At 42.1% G+C, this 22,533-nt stretch overlaps 1 protein-coding gene across 4 annotated transcripts in view; it reads left to right on the top strand.

The window, feature by feature from the left end:
• The window catches only part of LOC129685003 (cyclic AMP-dependent transcription factor ATF-7), a 78,965-nt gene that overhangs the window by 5,054 nt on the left and 51,378 nt on the right, over nt 1-22,533 (top strand). For 2 of the 4 annotated variants that reach the window (XM_055618309.1, XM_055618310.1), the window contains exon 2: nt 17,396-17,464. The exons of 1 other annotated variant lie outside the window; for it this stretch is intronic. In XM_055618309.1, the coding sequence (XP_055474284.1) occupies nt 17,417-17,464 (48 nt within the window). In that variant the 5' untranslated portion in view covers nt 17,396-17,416. Of the gene's footprint in view, nt 1-17,395; nt 17,465-22,533 lie in introns of those variants that run through there. One more of the 4 variants, XM_055618313.1, reaches the window with a different exon arrangement.

The raw sequence follows: 22,533 nt of genomic DNA, 5'->3' as shown, positions 1-22,533 counted from the left end.
TTTCCCTTCTTGTTTGTCTCCCTCCCTTCTTTCCCTTTCTGACGCAGGTTGAATCCAGAGCCTCCTACATGGCAAGGGATTTACATCCCCAGCCCATGTCCTCTGTGTTCTGTGAAACATCAACAAGTGTCTGGTTACGGCTGGAGAGATGGCTCAGTGGTTAAGAGCACTGGATCCTGAGTTCAAGTCCCAGCAACCACATGGTGGCTCACAGCCATCTATAATGGGATCTGATGCACAGGTGTACATGCAGACAGAACACTGTAATAAATAAATCTTAAAAATAAAACATTCAACAACAACAAAATAAAATAAAGAAGTATCGTGTTGAAATCCAAATATGTTCTCTCTCAGACATTTCTGAAGGCCTGGCTAGTGAAGTCGTAGGCTACTGGGAGAGGAGAATGAGACTATGAAGTTAGATATTATAATTTGCTGTTTGTTTATTTATTTATTTATTTATTTATTTACTTATTTATTTATTTATTTATTGGTCTTTTAAGATAGAGTTTGGCTGTGCTGCCCAGTCTGCAGGGTCTCTCTGTGTAGCCCTGGCTGCCCTGGAACTTGCTTTGTAGACCCGGCTAGGCTTGAACTCAGAGACCTGCCTGCCCCATCTCCAGAGTGCAGGGGCTAAAAGTGTGTGCATGCCACCGCCCCCGCTGCCAGCTCACAGTCCTGCAGGCGGTTACACCATCACTCCTGTTTTGTTTTGTTCTTTTAAAGATCTGTTTTTATTCCATGCATACCACTGTTCTGCCTGGATACAGTACTGTACTTCATGTGTATGTCCTGGAGGCCAGAGGAAGGTGTCAGCTCTCCTGGAATTGAGAGTCACAGACAGTCGTGAGCCGACGTGTGGGTGCTAGGAATTGGACTGGGCTCCTCCAGAAGAGCATCTAGCTCTCTTAACCACTGAGCCACCTCTCCAGCCCTAACTACTCCTGACTTTACCTTATATTAATGTCTTTTTATTTATTATTATTATTTAGACAGGTTCTTACCATGTAGTCCTTCCTGGCTTTCCTGGAACTCGTAGAGCTCTACCTGCCTCTGTACTGAGTGCTGGGGTTAAAGCTGTGTACAGCCACATGCCTGTCCTTGCTCCAGTGTTTATAGCTTACCATGTTACTTGCCAATAGATCATAAGCAATCTATTCAGTACCTTCCTGGGAAAGAGTGTCTGTCCCATCAGGCTACAGTTTCTTTATCCTCCTCCTTTGTCTCAGTTTCTTTTTGAGTGTGTAATGACTGAAAGTGTTAATTATATCGGCTTTTAAAGTCACCCTCCTCCACCTTGACATTAAATGTAACTTGAGGTAAAAATTTTCCCCAGACATTTTAAGTTATAAATCAGAAGATTAAAACTCTTGCCTTGTAACAGTTATCTTGCAGCTTCACTATAATTTTGACATTTCTAGTTTAGACCTCTTGTCATATTTTGTTTGGAATATAAACTAACACTATAAACACATAAACACATAATTTCCACTTACAGTTAAAGTTTCAAGGTGTGATGGTCTGCATTCTAGAGGAGACCAAAAAGATCATCAAAGGATATCTAGGGAATAAAGTCTTTATATTGGCAGCCAACAACTTTTCTGCATGTTAATTTTAGACTTGACAGTTGAATTTATGTTTGAGCAATTTTAGTTGATGAATACATCTTGAAAGTACCTTCCTCTTTCGGGGTTTAATTTTCAGTTTCATTATTTAAGAGTACAAATGGTACTGGGGGTGTAGCTCAGTTTGCCTAACATTTGGGAATCCCTAAGTTAAATTTCCCATACTTCATGAGGGAGGGACCACACCCGGGATATAAATTATTTTAAAGTTTTATTTATTCATACATATGAGCACTCTATTTGCATGTATGCCTTCATGACAGGAGAGCATCAGATCCCATTATAGATGGTTGGGAGCCACCATGTGGTTGCTGGGAATTGAACTCAGGACCTCTGGAAGAGCAGCCAGTGCTCTTAACCTCTGAGCCATCTCTCCAGCCCTGCTGGGATATAAATTGAACAAATTGTAATAAATGATAATAATTTAAAAAAAAATTAAAAAAAAAGAAGGAAAGCTAAAAAAAAATTCCTTTCCCCACACTTCAGGAACTGAGTGTGGCAGAGCACACGTGTGCACACACACCTCTAACCCTGGCTCTGGAGGTGGCAGCGTGAGGGTCTAAGAGTCAAGTTGTCCTGAGCTGCATAGCCAGGCCCGCTGGGCTGCATGGACCTTGTCTTAAGAAAAAAAAAGCAAATTGTGGATGGAAATGTTTGTACTACTTACAGTAGCATGCTACAAGGGCTTGGGTACATTTTCAAAAGTATGCTTATCGGCTCATCCCTTGACAGTTAGTTCTGGGTTCTGGAAAGCATGGTAGCCTTGGTCACCGCTCAGGTCTTTATGGAAGCTCAGATCAAAGAACTGTTGAAGACTCGGGAAGAGAAATAGACTGTAAAGAAAATAAATTGACGAGGTTCTGCTTACCCATTGGGAGTGGTTTGAAAAAGGAAAGAACATAAATAATAAGGAATAATCATGTCTTTGAACGAAATACAAAACAAAATCCAACAACAAAGATTTTGCATTGGATCATTTCATGTCTTAAAAATACTTCATCATCACAGTTTCTCTTCAGTATTTCCCTGGTGGGCACTTGTTTTGAAAGGCTATTTGGCGGTTTTATTTTCCTGTTAAATCATAGTATTTTGTTTCTTTCTCTTACTTGCCCTTTTATTTACAAACTTGTTTTTTTTTCTGTGAATATATAGAGTGCTTGTATATGATGAACCAAAATTTATTTCGGTTTTGAAAGTAATTATTTGTTATCTAGCTGCCTTGTAGAGGGACATGCTGAGCGTTACATACTCAAGAAGTTGCACGGGGCTGGGAATGCCCTTGCTGGTGGAGTGCTTGTGTGCATGAGGTCCTGAGTGCCCTCCTCAGCCCTTCAAGAACTGGTTGTGTGGTACACTTGCCTGTAATCCCTGAATTTGGGAGGTGTAGGCAGGGGATCAAGGTCATCCTAGAGAGGCCATCCTGGGCTAACTGAGACCCTGTGTCAAAACAAAACAGAGTTACTATATTAGAAGGTTAACATCTTCCTCGAAAACCTTGTAGATTGATGTTTAGGAAAGCTTCCTGACTAAATCTAAGGTTTAGTTACTAGCCTTTGAAATGTGTTTAGGAAAAAATTTACTGCAAATGTACAGTTCTGTTACCTTTTCTCATCTTTGCAACCTCAATCCTAAATGGTCAGATATATTTGAAAACAGAATTTGCAAAAGCTTTTTCTCTTTACTATTGCATTTCTTCCTAATAAATACCATTCTGTGAAAGTCTAGTAGGGGCCAGAATTTAGCTTATAAAGTTAGTTATTAAGCTTCTGGTTCGGGCCTTTGTGGAAACAGCGTTCTTCCACACTGTCTCCTGGGAAAACCTAACTGGCCTTTGAGGTCAGTTGCCTGCTGTGATTGTCCTGTTAGGTGCAACACTTGCAGCACTCCTTTCTGAAGTAGACAAGTCAGCTTTCTGTGTTAGGCTGGTCAGATTTTAGTTGGAATTTATAATACAGTACAAACAGTGCGTTTTTTCAGATTAAAGAAAACAGGAGCGGGCTAGAAGGACCCAAAGGGGACAGGAGCACCACAAGGAAACCAACAAAGTCAAAAAGTCTGAGCCCAGGGGGTGCAGAGACTGATGCACCAACCAAGGACCTTGCATGGAGAGGACCTAGACCCCCTATTCAGATGTAGTCTATAGGCAGCTCAGTCTGCATGTGGGTTTCCAAGTGAGGGGAGCAGGGACTGTCTCTGTTATGAACTCGGTTACCTGCTCTTTGATCACTTTTCCCTGGTGGGGCGACCAGGGCCCACAGAGGAAGAGCAATCCAGGCAGTCCTGATGAGACTTGATAGTAGGGGAGGAGAACTCTCCCTTTCAGTGGACTAGTGGAGGGGGATGGAGGGAAGAAGAAGGGAGGGTGAGACTGGGAGAAGATAAGGGAGGGGCTACAGCCTGATACAAAGTGAATAAATTATAAAAAATAAAATAAAGAAAGGAAACAGGGAAATGCTGGGAATGTATCTCAGTAGTGGAACCCATTGCTTGGCATATGCAAGGCCCTGAGTTCAGGCTCTATCACCAAAAACTACCACCACCACCACCACCATAAGCCATCTTTTAAAGAAATTATGTGTAAACATCAAATGTCCTCCTCCATGGCTCTCTGCCTATTCCCTTCTGTCAGAGTCTCACTGTACTAGGAGCTCACCAGCAAGCCCCAGCTATCTCCCTGTCTCTCCCTTCTCCCAGCCTAGTCATCTTCTCAGCACCCCCTGTACAGGAGTTGCAGGCTCATGGCCAGATCCGGCTTTTTATCTGGTTCTGGAGATCCAAACTTGGACCCTTGGGCTTCTGCAGTAACTATTCTTATCCACGGAAGCATCTCAGCCCAAGAACCGTGCTTTTTGGAATAAGAATATGCTTGACTATATAAAATCAAGCTTTGTTAAATAGAGCACAGGATTGCTAAAAATGGTTTGTGTTGAAACCAGATTTCCTGTCATATTATTTATAAGCCATCAAACTTGAATGATATTGCATTGGTTTTACTTTAATAGATTTCTGATCCAAACAGATCTGATATAACCATTTTTAGTGAACTTACTTTTTTAAAGTACTGTTCTGCCTGCACGTACACCTGCATTCCAGAAGAGGGCACCGGATCTCATTATAGATGGTTGTGAGCCATTTGTGGTTGCTGGGAATTGAACTCAGGACCTCTGGAAGAATAGCCAGTGCTCTTAACCTCTGAGCCATCTCTCCAGCCCATGAACTAACTTTTAAAGTTTTGCTCCAGCAGTAGTTTGCTAATGCTGTGTGAAGCTTGTACATGCTAGTCAGGGAGTGCTGGAATACCCCAGATGTGTGCTACAAATGAAAATATTAATAGGTCGTTTTCTCTAGACTTCTGATTTTCCCCACAATTATCATTCTGTAGTATCATGGCTTTTTTCTGCCCAGAAAAAAACTTAAAGTGAGGTCTTACAGTCCAGTCCAACGTGATGCATTGAGCACTCAGGAAACAGACAGGAGGATTCCTGTGCATTTTGAGGCGGCCTGGTCTACCTGTGTAGTGAGTGCAAAACTAGCCTGTGCTACAGGATGCGACGTTGACTAAAAATCAAACAAAAACAACTTCACCATCACTAGAACAACCCACTAAGGCCAGAGAGATTGTCAGCAGTTACGAGCATTGACTATAGTTCCAGGACACCCAGCTTTGATTCTCAGTACCCACATGGCAGCTCAAAACAGCACGCAAGCATCCATGTAGGAAAAACACCCATATTGGTGAGAGATGGCTCATCAGTTAAGAGCATTTGCTCTTGCTGAGGACCTGAATTTGACTCCCAGCACCCAGATGGTGGCTCACAACCAAACATAATTCCAGTTTTAGGGGACCCAAAGGGTCCCTCTGGACCCCAGAAATGTATGCAGTACACACACATATATGCAAAGCGCTCATGCACATAAAATAAATAAATTGAAAAAAATTTAAAACCTATATAAATAAAAATAAATCCTTAAAAAAAACTACACAAGACAACCCCCCCCCCACACACAAAACAAAACAAAAACTTTGTTTTTTTCTAAATGTGTAAGAATTTTTAATTGGTCCTTAAAGATCAAGTGTTTTAAAGCTGACACAGTGATCCATACCTATAATCCCAGCTGCTTAGGAGGCTGATGCTTCAGGAGAAATGCAATTTGAAGACCAGTCTGTGGTGGCCTTATCATGTGTACAGCCCTGGGGCTGGTCTTCAGCACCGAGTGGTAGTGCTGCCTGTACTCTCAGTACTTGGTAGAGGCAGGAAGATTGGAAGTTCCAGACCAGCCTGGGCATATGTAATGAATTTGAGGCCAATGTGGGATACTTTGAACCATGTCACAAATAGATTAATAAAAAATATTTAAAAAAGAAAAAAAATCTGTGTTGATCACTATTGTTTTATGGATCATACTTTATCCAAAAATGAGCAGAAAACAAAACAGATTTTATTTATTGAAACATGACCATGTTGTGTAGCTAGCTCAAGCTGGCCTGCAACCTCCTGTGTATTCCAGGCTGGCCTCTTAAATTTGATCCTTCTGCCTTTGTCTCCCAAGTGCTAGGATACAGTCATGTGCCACCATAGCTACACAGAACAAAGCTTTTGTATGATGTGTGTGTGTTTTCTTTGTATATGTGGTGTGTCTTTGTGTTCCTGAGTTTGTATATATGCATATAGAGGCCAAAGGTCGATGTCCTTTATTGCGTTCCACTTTATTTTTTGAGGAGGAATAGCACTTACTGAAACTGGAATTCACCATGAGCTCAGGTATCTGGTGGTCTTTCCTCTCCCTCATGCTCCCAGAATTCTGGTTACAGACGGGTATGGCTCGCACTGCTGTTATGTGGGCCCTGGGAATGTGCACTCAGGTCCATGTGCTTGCCCAGCACACACTGAACCATCTCCCCAATCCGTTAGCTCTTTTGACGGGATTTCACTGTGTAGCCCAGTCTTTCTTGAACTCATGGTCCTCGCCTCCATTTAGGATTATAGGCTGTGCCATATCATACCTGACCTTGCATTTTCTTTGTTACTATCTTACCATTTTCTAGGGATTCTTCTGCCGGTGAATGCATGTTGAGAGAACTGGAAATACAGCTCAACAGTGAGGACGCGCTAAGTATGAGAAGGACCCTGGGTTTGCTCTTTAGCACTGAAAACGTTTAAAAATTGAAACTAGGGACTAGAGAGATGGCTTGGTGGTTAAGAGCAGTGGTTGCTGTTCTGCTGGATTCAATTCCCAGCACAGGCATGACAGCTCACAGCCATCTGTAACTCCAGTTCCAGGGGATCCAGTGCCCTCTTCTGGCTTCTGTAGACATCAGGCATGCACGTGGCGTACAAGTGCGCACGCAGGCAGAAGCCCTGTAGAGATTTAAAAAATCAAACTACATTTAGAGAACCACTAAGTGTACATCGAAGTGAAAGGTATATTCATGCCCCCCACCCCAGCTCCCTTCTTTTAGACGGTGTCTTACCATGTGACCCTGGCTGGCCTGGAACTCCCAAGTGCTAGAACTAGAGGTGTGTGCTGCCCCATCCGGCTTATTTTTTACTTTTGCTTCTTGCTGTCATTCTACTTTATTAGTTATTATTACTCTCTTTGTGACAGAGTCTCGCTGTGTAGCCCTGGCTGGTCCAGAGCTTGCTGTATGTACTAGGTGTGTACTTGCTATATGACCAGGCCTACTGTCATTTTAACAAGTTGTAGCTCCCGGCCCTTACTAACATTTCCCAGGACAGCTCAGAGTTGTTTCTTGAATATTCTAAAATTCTAGGTATGACTGTAGAAATGGCTTGGTGGTTAAGAGCATTGGCTGCTCTTCTAAAGGATCCGGGTTCAATTACCAGCTCCCATGTGTTGGCTTACAGCCATCCATAACTCTAGTTCCAGGGATCCGGTGACATCTTCTAGTCTTTGCTGATATTAGAGACACACGGTGTACAGACACATAGACAATACTTACACATGTAAAATAAATATATTTTTAAAGATTAGGTTTAAAAATTAAAAAAAAAAACCCTTGAGTCAGGTAGTTATGTTTATAAACATGCCTCCAGATGGGCTGTAAGCATTGCCATTTATTACATAACTTGATTCAACCTAGTTCTTACTGGCATCTGTTTTCTGTCATTTGCCACAAAACTATTTGGTCTTTTAGCTGGCTGTCTTTGAAGCCTATTCCTTCATGTCTGAAACCCAAATACAGAAATTAACGTAAATAATCTGTTGGCTGTTGTCTAGGCACTGTACTACTTTATTTTTTAGTTGCATTTAAATGCATTTAATGTGTACATGCTATGGTATGTAGAGGTCGAAGGTCAGCTTGGGGGACTTGGTTCTCCCCCTCCACCATGTGGGTCCTGGGGCTTGAACTCAGATCGTCAGACTTGATGGTCAGTACAGTGCCCTGCTGAACCATCTTGAGGGACTTCTGTATTTCTTACAGCAGTGTATCTTTACCTTTTTTTTCTTTTTGTCTCAGTACAACCTGCTTATACTCTGAAAAATTACTGCTGGTGGTGCCTACCTGTAATACTAGTACTTGCGAGACTGAGGTAAGGGAAGCATCAGGAACTGGAGGCTAGCATGGGATCTCAGTAAGTTCCAGGCCATCATGGGCCACAGAGTGAGACCTCGTCTCAGACTTCCCTCCAAAAAAGAAAGAAAGCATTAGTGAGGATTTTAAAAAACTTTTTGCTTATCTGAATTAATATTTATTGATGTTTATCTTATTAGAGATTAATATGTATATTTAATAATAGCAAACCTGTTAAACAGTTACTTGCTTGCCTAGCATTCATTAGGCCCTAGTTATGTAGCATAAACCAGGTTAGTGGCATGCACCTGTAATCTCTGCTTTTGGGAGGTAAAGGAGGGGGATCAGACGTTCAAGGTCATCCTCAGCTACATAGAAATTCTGAAGCCAACCTGGGCTAGAAACTCTGTCTTGAAAAAAGGAGAAGCTGGGCATGGTAGTATACACCTTTAATTCCAGCACTTAGGAGGTAGAGGAAGGTGGATCTCTGAGTTCTTGGCCAGCCTGGTTTATGTAGCAAACTGCAGGTAAGCCAGGGCTACATAGAGAAACCCTGTTTCCAAAAAGGGGAGGGATGAAGGTAGTTCACTGAGGTACATTAAGGCAGGAACTTGAAGGCAGGCCTGTTTGCTATTTCACTGTTATTTCACACAGCATTATCTCCAACCAAGCAACTTACCTTCCAGCCGCAGAAGTACAGCAGGGACCCTACACTGCTCTTTCGCTGGCTTGCCGGCCAGCTTACACTCGCCTGGTTTTCTTACATAGGTCAAGACCATTTGCCTAGGGGTGCTAGAGCCCACAATGCGCTATGCAGTTAAGTCAAGACAAGCCCATCCCCAGACATGGGGAAGGCCGTTTCACTGTAGGAATTTGTCAGCCGAGGCTCTCCTAGATGCGTCTAGGTTAGTGTGCAGTTGACAGCTAAACCTAACCAGAATATACGGCAAGTACTTCTGCCCACACAACCATCTCCTGGGCCCCAGGGTCTCACATTGCAACGCACTTGCAGTTCTCCTGCCTCAGGTTCTCTCCTAAATGTCGGAATTACCATGTAAGGTCTTGGGCTTCAGGGATAAGAACAATCCAGGAGACTGAGTCTGTGTGTTTTGTTTTGTTTTGTTTTGTTTTTTAACAAGGTGTCCAAGTGATTTTGCAGTGCTTAAAAACCATTGTGCTACCTTAACCTCATTTAGTTAATTTCAGATTTATTGTATGTGTCTGAGTATCTTTCTTACGTGTATACTTGTGCATCATGTGTAGGTCTAGGGCCTGTGAAAGTCAGAAGATGGTGTAAGGTCCTCTGGCTCTGGAGACACAGATGGGTGGGAGCTGGGAGCTGAGCTGAGGTGCTGTGCAAGAGCAGCAGGAGCTGGGAGCTACTGAGCTGTCGTCCAGCTCCTTGACCTTACAGAAACAGACAAGACCCCACCTAAGTTACACAATTTGGATATTCAGAGAAAAAGAAATGAGTATGTAGCTCCAGTATAAGTGACTCAGTGTTGATATAATGAACATATGAATTCTGATACTCTCCCCTAGTTGGAATGTTATGTAACCATGTATTTGTGATTAGGGGAGAAAGGCCAAACAGTAAATGTGGTCCACTTTGTGGCATGAGATCTGTGCTATACTTACTCATAGCTGCCGTTCTAACGAAAAGTGGACATGGGTGACACGTTAACGGATAAGCATGAATGTGCTCTAGTGTTTGTGGCTCCTGGGGATCAAATGTGGGCATTATGTAGGCTTGGCAATTTTTTACCACTGAGATATGTTACCAGCTCTATAACTTTTTTTTATAGGTACTGAAATTGAATTTCATGTGTCATAAATTTTTTTCCTGATATTTCAACCATTTAAAAATTATTCTTGGCTTACATACCATACAAAGTTAGGTGGCAGACCAACAGATTAGGCCCATGAACTGAAGTTTCCTGACAGTTAATATATGCTGTAGCTAGATTATGAATTTTAAAATATAAGAAAATATTGTGCTTAATTTTAAAATGGAGCATTACAGTGTCTGTTTCCTTATTCACAGTTTTGATTTCTACTATTTCAGTTACTTCTATCAACAAAGATTGAAAATTCTGGCGTTTTAAGGGAAACTGCAGAAATCAGCAACTCACTAGCTTTAAAGTACATGCTGTTATTAATAGTGTGCGGGGCTATGACCTTGGGTGTGAACTGTCCTTTGGCCACCCAGTGCTCAGCCCCGTCCCGCCTGCCGCCTGGTAGTCAGTAGCCTCAAGCATTGAATTGTCTGCCGCGAGATTGCAATGAAAATGCAGATGTCAGGGAAGTAAGCCTTATTTACTTAATCATAGTCTCACAGTGCAAGATGTTCGAAACGATGCACAGGGTGGCAGCTAGCGAGGAGTGGGCTGACGGTGGAGCTCACTTGGTAGAACACTTGGCTGGTTTCCATCGCTGACCCCACAGACCTCCCATCAGGAGGACGAGTTCAAGGTTACCCTTGGCTACATAGTGAATCTGAGGCCAGTTTTTAATCCCCAGCCCTCAGAAGGAAGAATCAAGAAGAGACGTGTTCTAGACCAGCCTGATGTACATAGTGAGTTCCAGGCCGGCCAAGACTTCTAGAGGCTGCTTCTGGTGCTCTGCGGTCATGCTGCAGAGCACATAGGAAAAGCATACGCTGCTGTCGGAGCTGGGAGTCCTCCACTGTGAGGCCTGGATTGTTTCCTGTAAGGGAGAACTGTTGTATTTAATATCCTTGATTCCTCAAGGCTGGTGCTAATGGAGCATGGCTGGGGCAGGAGGAGCAAGCATTTGAGCTGAGCGTGGTGGGCTTCAGAGTAGGTCCAGACCAGCTTGCCCTGTACAGCAACATCATGTCCCCAAAAAAATGAAAAAGAAAAAAAATCCAGAACTTACCTTTAAATTCATGTTTCTGTATTTTGCATACTAAGCTTATAGGAACCCCTGTTAGGTGCTAAATTGTTGAAATACACAGTTCAGCTATAAGTAGTGTAACATGCAAGTCTCACACAACTTTCAGAAGTTAAAAAATTTTGTGAGAACAAATAAACTAGAATTCATACTAGCCTTGACATCATTGTTCCTCATTTGTCAACTTTTTATAACTCTCTGTGTTTTGTTTGTCTGTTTTTGTTTTGTTTTGTTTGTTTATCAAAAGCCTCTTAGCAAAGAATTTTACAAAAACCCTATACAGGAAGGATGTGGTGGAGCAAGCCTGTGATCCCAGGCAGAGACAGGGCAGATTGCAGTTTTGAGGACAGTTGGGGCAAAAGAAGGAGACCCTGCCTCAAACAATCAAACAAGTGGGAAGTTGTTCAAGATTTTGGTAGTATATTTGGTTTTACATCATCTTTCTGGTCAGTTGGTTTACCTACTAGTGAGAACTCTATGCTGAACTATGGTCATGCTGAATAATACAATGGAAAATTAATCCAGAATTGATAAGGTGAATTTCCAATTCCTGAGTATCTACTACCTGGTAAAACTTGTTTTCTGAGGCTCATACAACCTGCATTATAATTTCACGGTTGATGTATGCACTGGATTCTTTTCCTTAGGTGGTTTTCCAGACACCATGGAAACTATCTGTGAGTGTCCCTTTGGAGGTTAAGCTGTTGAGACTGGGGTGGAAAGACACTTGCCAGCAAGCCCAGCGGTCTGAGTTCTCCCCTCAGGACCCGCACATTGTGGCATAGATGTCCGTACATACATAATATGATTTAAAAAAGACTGCTGACCGGTTAGAAATGTCAGTGTCTGTATGCTTTGTTTGCTAACAGCTAAATTCTCTAGGGCTTTTTTTTTTTTTTTTTTTTTCAGAGAACTGCTTGCATTTTACTTTTTTGTATTAATGTCATAAAGGAATGGAGGTGCAGAGTTGGAGCCTGTCTTAAGATTCAGCTTGCTAAGCTAACTTGCTCTCAGTACCTGCCAGGCTATTTCAGCCCTCCATCCCTTACAGATGCATACTAGGGACAGTTTCTAGCTGCCATCTCTTTTCTTTCCTCTAAAGACAGGGTTTCTCTGTGTAACCCTGGCTGTCCTGGAACTCACTTTGTAGACCAGGCTGGCCTTGAGTTCAGAGATCTGCCTGCCTGCGGCTCCTGAGTGCTGAGATCAAAGGCATGTACCACCAATGTCCAGCTTCAGTTTCTAATCACTTCTGATTGGTTATTGCTATACGTAATACTTCTTGCCAGGGATTCTGAGGTGGACTGTGGACAGGAATAAGGGAGAGCTGCAGCTGCTTGGCCAGCTCACCACACCTACTCCCTGTTTGAAACTGTTGGTGTATAATTTTACACTTTTTTCATGGTCCTTCTTGAATTTCAGTTTTGCAGTTCCTGTTGATGCTTTATAGGACTTGGTATGACTCTTTTTTTTCATAGATTTTTAAATTTTTTATTTCATGTACATTGTTGTTTTGCCCTTTATATGACTTTAAAAGATACGGGATTTTTTTCTTTTTAACCCAAAGGCTTGCCCCCCCCCCTTTTTTTTGTCCAGTCACACAGATCAGCATTCTTTGATTGTTAGATGACAGTATATAGGTGTGAATGTATTCACCTGATGATTCCTGCTTGTGTGTGTGATGTGTGTGGAGGCGCGTTTCCCTGTGTATACACGTGTGGATCTCAGAACAACTCTCTGAAGTTGGTTTTCTTCTTCCACCTTCCCATGGCTTTCTAGCTTCACACTCAGAAAGCCAGGAGGCTTGTATGGTACCTGATAGCCTGACTGGTTTATTTTTGATATGGTAAATGCTATTTCTTCTCACTGTAGACTTGAGGGTACTAGCACTGTAAAGAAACAAAGCAATCTAAGCATAGTTATCTTAGTGATTACTCACACTGTGCTCACTTGGGTGTTTTAACGAGTTATTTATCTCACGCGAATGTTTTCCCTGCGTATGGTGCACTGTGCGCATGTGTGCCTAGCAGCTGAGGGGTTGTGAAGGTGTGAGACTCTCGAAACTAGAGCTATGGATGATTGTGAGGCACTGTGGGTTCTGGGAGCTGAACTGAGACTTCAGCAAACAAGTGCCCTTGTCCACTGAACCGCCTGTCCAGTCCACATCCTTTACCGTTTTTCCATCCTTACTACTTTCGCTTGCTTCTTTGATTAGATTTCAGATTATAGTACATATGAAATTTTATTTATTAATGTAAACGTCTATTCATGTACTCACTGTGTGTGTGGGTGTGTGTGTGAGTGTGTGTTAGTATCAGCACTTGCATGCCACAGCATTCCCACCTGTGGAAACTCAGAGTGTGCCCTGCCCAGAGTCAGGATTCCCCTTCGCCTGTTCTGTCTGTGTCCTCCAGGTTAGCGGGCTCTGAGCTTCTGGTAGATTTCTGTGTGCCTGCCTTCCATCTTGCAGTAGGATGTGGTTATGGAGGTGACACCACCCTTTTTACAGGTTCCAGGGATTGGACCCAGGTTGTCAGGCTTGTGTGGCAAATACTTTTTTTGCCTGCTGAGCCTTCTCCCTGGCCCCATAATTTTATATTTTTATTTAATGAGTACTACTTTCTCATGTCATTAAATAATTTTCAAAATGTTTTTCTCAACACCTTAAATATTGTCTGTTGTAATGCAGTACCATAATTTATGTTTTCCTTCAGCTCTTAATTCCTATTCTTTGTTGGTCATGAATATTACAGAGACAGACATTTTGGTATGTAAAGGTCCCAGCACCTGTGGTGGCTCACAACTGAATGTCCCTCTATCACAGGGCCGTCTAGTACCTCTGGGCTCTGAAGGCACCTGTACTAACACACAGACACACACACAGAAAATATAGAAAAGTGCAGCTGGCAGCCTTTGCTTTTCCTGTTTAAACGTGTTTCATTAGCGTGTGTGGCTGTCCATGGTGTGCAGATGGTGGGCAGAGAGCAGCTCCGGGAAGCGGGCCTCTCCTCCTGCCCTGACTGTGGGCTCAGTGCTTCTGCTTGCTGAAGCAGCACCTCACTGGCCCTCACCCAGGACTTCTCTTGTCTCTGGCATTCAGATGGGTCTCACTGTTAGATCTGAAGTGTGCCATTACACATTCTGGTTGTTGTAAACACGTGAGCCTTTCCCTGTGTAGACAAGAACCTCTCTCTAAGTACAGCCTTCTACTGCATCTTTGTTGTCTTGTCCTAAGATCCTTTCAGAGAGCACCACACTCACTCTTGGTAGCATCTCTTAATTTGTCTATGCTCTCGCCATCTCTTGTTTAGTTCTATAAAGTTCGTACATTTCATCCTGAAACCCGCGTCAGGAAGGAGGCAAGCTGTGAGTGTCATGCCTGGACACACGATCTGCTTGTCAAGCAGTAGCTGCAGATGAGCGGTGAGGTAAATTCACGTTGTATGGCAGCAGCAGCATTCAAGACTTCACTTTTTTATCTCCACCTGTTTGCATGATAGAAATGTGTTACCTTTCTGTGTCATTGATGTAACAGATGGAGAAGAGAAAAATTAAAAAGGTATGAGTGGATTTTTTGTTCTTTGAGACAGGGTTTCTCTGTGTAGCCCTGGCTGTCCTGGACTCACTTTGTAAACCACACTGGCCTCAAACTCACAGCAATCCTCCTGCCTCTGCCTCCTGAGTGCTGAGATTAAAGGCATGCGCCACCATGCCTGGCATGAGTGGAATTTTGTAAATGAAGAGAGAAATTATTCTTACTGTTTTCTTGAATGCAGAAATGATGGAAATGACAAAGGGACACAAGAAAAGGGATGATTTAAGAATAACTAAGCATTTAAGAAAGACTTCTTCCTCCCATTGTGATCTCTGTTTGTTAAAAATGATAAAACAAAGGCTTACAAATTCGGACAAAAGCAGGAAATCCTATTAGTGGCTGCCAGTTTGACAGTCAAGCCTAAAGAAAAGCTTACTTCTGTTAGATTTTAATGCTTTGCTCACAAAGTCTTCTATTTCTTTTTTTAATAAGGCGTGGTTTTATTTTCATATATTTTTAGTAAAGAGTCCAAATTATAATCATCCTCATTTTTTGAAGGTTTGAAATTTTGAAGGCTTGAGGAAAAATTTTTCCGGATTTATAAAACCTCTTCCTACTCCCCTGGTTTAGCACAAAGAACCCTTTCCTTCTGATAATCACTAACGGAGTGCTGGACTCAGTGTAAAGGGAAGGACATTGCCTGTAGCTTCCACTTCCACCTTGAGAGAGGAGACCAGGAGCCCCTGAAGGTCACTCACGCTCTGGTCTGGTGATGACGTAGGAAACAGGCTCTGGAGCTGGAGTGAGGTTAATCTGCAGCACAGCAGTTAGGGATGCCCGGAGATGAATGATTTGCTTTACAGCGATATCAGAGCTTTCAGCCATAATGACCATAGTTTTTATATTTATTTGCTTTTATTTACTTATGTTTTGATACTGTGTTGTGGTTTCAGAAAATACTAAAAAAAATAATTTATTTGTTTTTCAAAAATGTTTTTAAAACAAACAAACAAGCCAGAAAAGCTTGTTGTCCTGAGGCTATGTGAGGAAGAATGAAGCGCTCATTTCCCAGTACCCAATCATAGGCTTGAGCTGGCCTCTCCTAGGAACAGAATTTATTGAAGCAATTTATCCTGGCTAAATGTGATATAAATCTGTGTATACGAATGTACATACAGAGTCTATTCCATTACAGCAGGACTGAAACATCAGTTTCCTTCACAGTTAGACCATGTTCCTATCACATTGAAAGATGACCAAGCAGCCCCTTCTATTTTACGGGGCACCTCATACTTTTAAACACCGATTAGTTGTGGAATTACCGATTAGACAGCCAGAAATACTGGTTTCTAGCCCAAAAGTAAATCCTAGGAGAGTAGGAGTGGTATTGCCTAGTTGCCCTCTATTTTCAGCATGGTTTTCTGGGGACTAGAGTCATTCTAGCATGTTAACATTTTTATTTGAATGCAGGTCTGACGGAGATTGACCTGACATTTGGGTTTATCTCCAATATCAAGTTCGAGATTTGGATACAGTTCTGAAGCTTTTCCCAGACACATTCCAACGATCATCCATCACTTGTCTTTCCTTGTTCACGTCCTTGTATGTATGGGTCCGTGTTGTGGCTGGCTGTGTGACACTGTCCTTAGAGCCTTGTGCTATAAGACTACGTTCATCCTTCCTCTCAGTTTTCTTTGACTCTTCAAAAATACTGTTTATCTTTTACGGATATTTCACTGTAATTTGCATTTCTAATTGTTATTTGTCTCTGCCTTATTTTTATTCTTAGTTGGAATATGAAAGATTTCAATACATTCAGATTGCATTTGTTGTTTTTGACAAAGAATTTTGATAGACGTTTCAAGAGATTAGCTTTAATCATTTAAAAAAGCAATATAAATTCTGTTAAATTCTTCAGAGAAGTGGAGGGGGTGGACAGTGGTGCCTTTAAGTGCATTTCTTTTATCCCCTGTAGCAACGCACATCTGTTGGCTGCAGCAGAGCGGCCCAAGAACTCTGGCTGAGAGCAGCACAAACAGCCGGAACGTATTCACCCAGTAAACCCCCAAAGAGTCGACATTTGTTTTATTGCTGCTTTTAAAAACCTAGCCATAAATAGAATCGGAGGGGGGAAGGGCACTGATATTTCTTCATTTGCCACAGATGATTGGTGGGGGGAGGAGAAGGAGACTCCCAGTGGGAAGAGGAAGTTTTTATTTTTATTTTTTTATTAATGAAAATCATTTCCCATGTAGTCCAATAGGATGGGTGCTTTGTTTTCTTTGGCAATAATCTGGGATAAACGACCCTTGCCAGCAGTCTCGTAGTTTATACACCAGGGAGCCAGATTATAGCCCTGTAAAATGGAGCACCCCTCCTATAATCCCTTAATTAATTAAATGACAAATTTTGGTCTTCTGTAGTTCAGAAATATGGCTTCCGCATCGAGCGTTCAGTGAATTTATTGACATAGAGAGCTGCACTGGTTGTAATTCAGTAGCCTGGAGAAATGTGTTATATACTGTAGCAGAAAAAGGGAAAACCCAGCAAAGGCTTAAAATTCCTTGACTATTTAAGTCTGAATTTTCCTAATTAAAAGTTTCAGTTGAGGCACAGTAGATCATATGCCACCTGTCTAATGGGTCTCCCCAAAGTAGCCTGTGTTTACAGCTTTGATAGATGGCATTCTTGGAACACCTGTTTCTAGGCTTGATATTTTTGAAACACATTTTTTTTTCCTCCAGCGTATTTAACATAACTTTCCCCCTATTCCTGCCCCCCCCCCAGCTCTGCTCTGCTTTATGAAATATGGGAGACGACAGACCGTTTGTGTGCAATGCCCCGGGCTGTGGACAGGTACGTTTACAATATACTTTATTGTGAATGTCTTGTTGTGAATCAAAGTGGCTGTTTTATCACTAAGGCAAAGAGTTTAAAGCCGGTATTTTACGTGATCACTGGAGGTAATCAGATCAGAGGATTTGCAGCGTGTAAATCCAGGTTATGAGGAAGTGTGGGCACTCCCCCATTATGAAATCTGCCTTGCTTTCTTCCATCTTGTTATTCTACTGATGTTTGTTTTCCAGCACAGTGTTAGAGTATGTGTTACTCTCTCTTCTGTTCTCAAACTGTCCTTCTAAACGCAAAGCAAGTTTAGAAATATCTTCTTGACTTTCTGCTTAACATATTTAGAGAGTCAGCTAAGAATGTTCCCATTCATTGTAAGCTTCCAGTTTCAGAGTCTCTATGGATTTCTCAAATAAGAAAAAGAAATGTTTCTTTTGATTGTTGATCCAGAAAAATAATGTTAACAGCTAAGGCGGATACTCCATTAGGGACAGACAAACCTAACATAGAACTTGAGATCCAGTAGTATTCTACAGACATTTCCCTCTCTGATACCATGACTTGTTCTATATGTCAGCTCCCACATAATTGTTTGCATGCGTATGCATTATATGTCAGATGTGTTCCATATACGTTTTTATATAAAATAATTCTGTTAAAATTGCCTTGTTTTTCATTTCGTATTTAACTTTTTTCCTAGATTTTTTTCTAATGTTTGTATAAGTGATACGAAAAAAATGAATAAAAGTTGTGTTGCCTTCGTGTTCTAGAACCTGAACTGCATTTGGTTAGGAACAGGTCAGGCAGCTGTTCAGTGACCTGACTGGCGGTGTGTGACACTGCAGACTGGTTCCATTATGTATTGTAAACACTTGAACAAAACCAAGAGCGAAGTCCTAGGCGTTTCTAAGAATTGGCGTTTGAGAGGAAGATGAGATGGTGATGGGACGACAAATAGAAGGAAGACCCCAGATTTCAGTAGACGCTGAGCGTTTCTGATAAGACACATAAGCCAAACTATATTCCGAAGCATTCAGCATCCTAGGCTGTATTTTCTTCCCTGTTAAAAATTTTAACGTGTGTACATGTGTTTCCATTTTCACAATAGCATCATTAAAGTAGGCATGTATCATGTCCATAGAAACAATAGTACTAAAAATAAAACATTTGAAAAGTTTTAAAATGCCAGGTAGTGATTGATGGTGCATGCCTTTAATGCCAGCAGTCAGGGAGGCCGAGGCAGGTGGACCTTTGTGAGTTTGATGCCAGCTTGAAAGTTTGAAAGTGAGTCCAGGACAGCTAAGGCTACACAGAGAAACCCTGTCTCAAAAAAGAAAAGAAAAAAAAAACTTTTAAAATGTATTTAGTACTAATAGAGGAAGGACTCTTTACTTTGGTTTCTCTCTGTGAGCCTTTTCCTACCTTTCCAGATTGTGTCTTGGTTTCTTCAGTTCTTGTAGTATCAGGCTCAGATTTGGGAAGCTTTTCCACACTAGTGGGAAGTTGAACATGGAACTTGGAACTTGAGCACTCCACTCCTTCTTTAACACAAGGATAGAACATGCCATCTCGAGCGGTCGGTGGCAATTTGACTTTACCTCCTTTGCACATCAGAAACTGTTCTTTGAGGTAAGATTATAGTTCTATAGTTATATTTAGCTCTTTAGATTTCTTCTGAGATCTGGTAACAAATAGCTCTGGAGCAGGATTTCAACAGATCGTATGATCACCTCATACCATAGAGAAAATGTGGCAGAAGATGTAAATTTGGTAAAGCCAACTACCATTTGGCATGCCATTCAACTTCCTTAAATCTTGGGAGTGGCCTCACCTTGGAACCACTCAGAGGCCTTGTAATCTACTTGTTACTGACTGAAATTATTTGTTCCCAAAGTGGTAGAAACAAACAGCTCTGTAACCCCAGGAAGGACCCCTGATAATCTTTGGAAGGCATGGCTTAGGACCCATCATTGGAAGAAAGAAGTGGTAAGGAGAGAGAGTTGCTCAGTGCTTAGAGCTGTTGATCTCACAGAGGTCCCAGGTGTGATTCCGAGGACCCGTATAGCAACTCACAACCATCTCTAGCTGTAATTACCTTCTTCTTACCTTCTCAGCCACCGTGTGACATAGAGCACAAGACATGTGCAGACCAAACATTCATATGTGTAAGGGGTTTTTTTTGGTTGGTTGGTTGGTTGGTTGGTTTTGGTTTTTGGCTTTTCAAGACAGGGCTTCTCTGTGTAACCCTGGCTAACTTGGACTCGCTTTGTAGACCAGGCTGGCCTCAAACTCACAGAGATCCACCTGCCTTTGTCTTCCTGAGTGCTGGGATTATAGGCATGTTGCCACTCTGCCTGGCTACAGGGATGATTAAAAAAAATTTTTTTTTTAATTATTTGGTTGGAGATTTCGCTCAACAGAGCTAAATGTGCAAGTATTTGTGCAAAACTCTAGGTTCAGTCTTCAGCTCAAAAAAAAAAAAAAAGCAACAAAGGGAACTATGGGAATTCTGCTTTGTTTCTGTGTGTGTTCATTGTGCAGATTCTGCCATCTGCATCTTTAAACCCAGAAATCCTCCTGTAGTTTAATATTAAGGGAAGGTGAAAGGAAAATTCACCTAAAATAGACTAGTGGATTATACACGCCACTATATAATCAAAACCACCAGGCTTTCAGTGGATATGTAAACATGGTTTGGTTGCTAGGTTTTTAATGGCTGTTATTTTTGGGTTGTGTTCATGATCTACTTCCCAACAGTCTGCTGCAACACAGCTGAGTTCTAAATACATTACATGTACTTAAAAAAAAAATGGCTACTGAAGGTTGTCTGTCTGCATTCTTGTGTAAAAAGTTGTTAAGCTTTTCAGCCATCTTATTCCTGTTGTCCTATTGAGACTGTTTCTCGTGGGGCCTCCTCACCCTCACGAAGGAGAACTTGGGGGAAACAATATTCCTGCTGAAACCTCTATGGGATGTGGTACAGCAGTCATTGATAGAGGCTAAGATGCCTCCTGAGAACAGGTTACTTTTGTTAAGGCAACAGTCTCCCAGATACCCTTCGACAGAGGCCTCGGTAAAGACAGTTGTGTGGGCTTTTGCAGCGATTACAGGGTAGCATTTATTTAAGAGCCCAGTGCACCTAAATACACCTGTAATCCCAGCCATCTGGTAAACTAACAAAAGAAGATCACAAGTTCAAGGACAGCCTAAGCAACTTTCTGAGACCGTGTCTCAAAAAATGAAAGGCCTGAGGTGCAATTCTGTGTCAGAGTGCTTGCCTAGCTTTCTTGATACCCTGGTTCAGCAGTTAAGAGCATGTAGTCCTGTTGCAGAGGACCGGGTTTGATTTGATGTGGTTTGATTCCCAGCATCTGCATAGTAGCTCACAAAGCACCTGTAACTCCAGCTCTAGAGGATCTGACACATTCTCATACATATACACATGCAAATTAAAACTAAATCCTAAAAAATGTGAAAAAAGTGAGACCTTAGTTCAATCCCCAACACTTGAAAAAAAGAAAAAAAAAAAACCTTCTGTTTAAAAACTTTGTGATTAGCCAGGTGGTGGTGGTACACGCCTTTAATCCCAGCACTCAGGAGGCAGAGACGGGCAGATCTCCGAGTTCGAGGTCTACAGAGTGAGTTGTAGGACAGCCAGGACTACACAGAGAAACCCAGTCTCAAAAAGCCAAAACAGACAAAAGTATTGTAATTATAAAATGGCTTTGCCTTTTGTTAAAATAATAGAGGTATAATTGGTGTTGAATGTAGACAGTCTTGTAAGAAAAAAACCTTTTAAGACTGGTTTTCATTATTTTGCTAATCTAAAACTTCTGAGCTCAGGTGATCTTCAGCCTCCCAAGTAGCCGGGAGTATAATTAATTATACACAGTCATACCCTGCCTAGTCCTGTAAGTTTTTAATATTTTGGTGTGCCACTCTTACTTCAAGGTCTGTTAGAAAGCCAGTAGAGTGGAAGCAAATATAAATACGATGCTAGTATCAGAAATCTTGAATTTGAGGTTTGATTTCATGTGCAGTTAGATAACTTACGGTTTGGTTGCTTCTGCCCATTTTGTGTGTGCATGAGTGCATAAGAGCTCAATCCTGGTGGCATTGTCATTACTCAGGACCCTTCCCTCCTAACTCCCTGCTCTTTTTTCCCCCTTGAATCCACTGAGTCCACTTACTGTTATCTGTATTCAAGGGTGTAGGCCATTGCTAGCGCATCGGCAGCCATTCAGCGCACACTCTGAAAACACTGACTCAGTTAATCCTGGCAGCCATCCCTTGCCAGTAGCTGCTCAGCTGGCGGTGAAACTTGATAAGTCACCTTCCTGTATGTGCTGTGATTGTGGGTGGCTTCATCTTGTGCAGATCTGGAGCAGGCAGTTGGAGCCACTTTGAGTTTGTGTGTTCAGCAGCCCGGTATAGGATCTCTCACTGGGGCCAGGAACCTCCTGAATAAGCTAGACTGGCTAGCTGGCCATAAAACCCAGGGAATCTGCATTGCTCTGACTGTTCAGCATGGAATTACAAGTGAGAGCCACCACACCTGGGTTTTCACATCGGTGTGGGGCATCAGCCTCAGCTCCTCACGCTTGCATGGCAGGCACTGAAACGGTACTATGTCCCCAGCACTTCTTACCAAGGACTCAATAGACTCCATACTGCCGTGTTGTCCTCTCAGGAACGTGGCTGCTTTGCAGAACAGATTGTGCAGATTTAAGTGGAAACTACAGATGCCATCCTCAGGTTTCCACGTAGAAGCTGGTCATGTCTGTTTACTGTGCAGGTTGTTTCTAAAGAGCAGGTATATTTCCTTGTCAGCCACTGAGAAAAGTGTCTGTTGTAACTATGCTAGACAGTCCTGCCCTTTAAGGGAAATGATTATTTTTCTGTTCAGTGTCTTCAGGTATTTACTCTCAAGATCTTTTCTCTTAGAGCACACAGACTTTCAGGTCAGTTGTACAGAAAGTTTGAGGTCAGCATGGGTTAAATGAAACCTCATTAGAGAGAGAGAGAGGAGGAGGAGGAGGAGGAGGAGGAGGAGGAGGAGGAGGAGGAGGAGGAGGAGG

This window comes from Psammomys obesus, unplaced genomic scaffold, assembly GCF_907164565.1.
Source record: "Psammomys obesus unplaced genomic scaffold, mPsaObe1.curated_primary_1811, whole genome shotgun sequence".
Lineage (NCBI taxonomy): Eukaryota > Metazoa > Chordata > Mammalia > Rodentia > Muridae > Psammomys > Psammomys obesus.
Note: the sequence above shows the minus strand (reverse complement) of the source record. Positions and strands in the feature narration are given on the sequence as shown.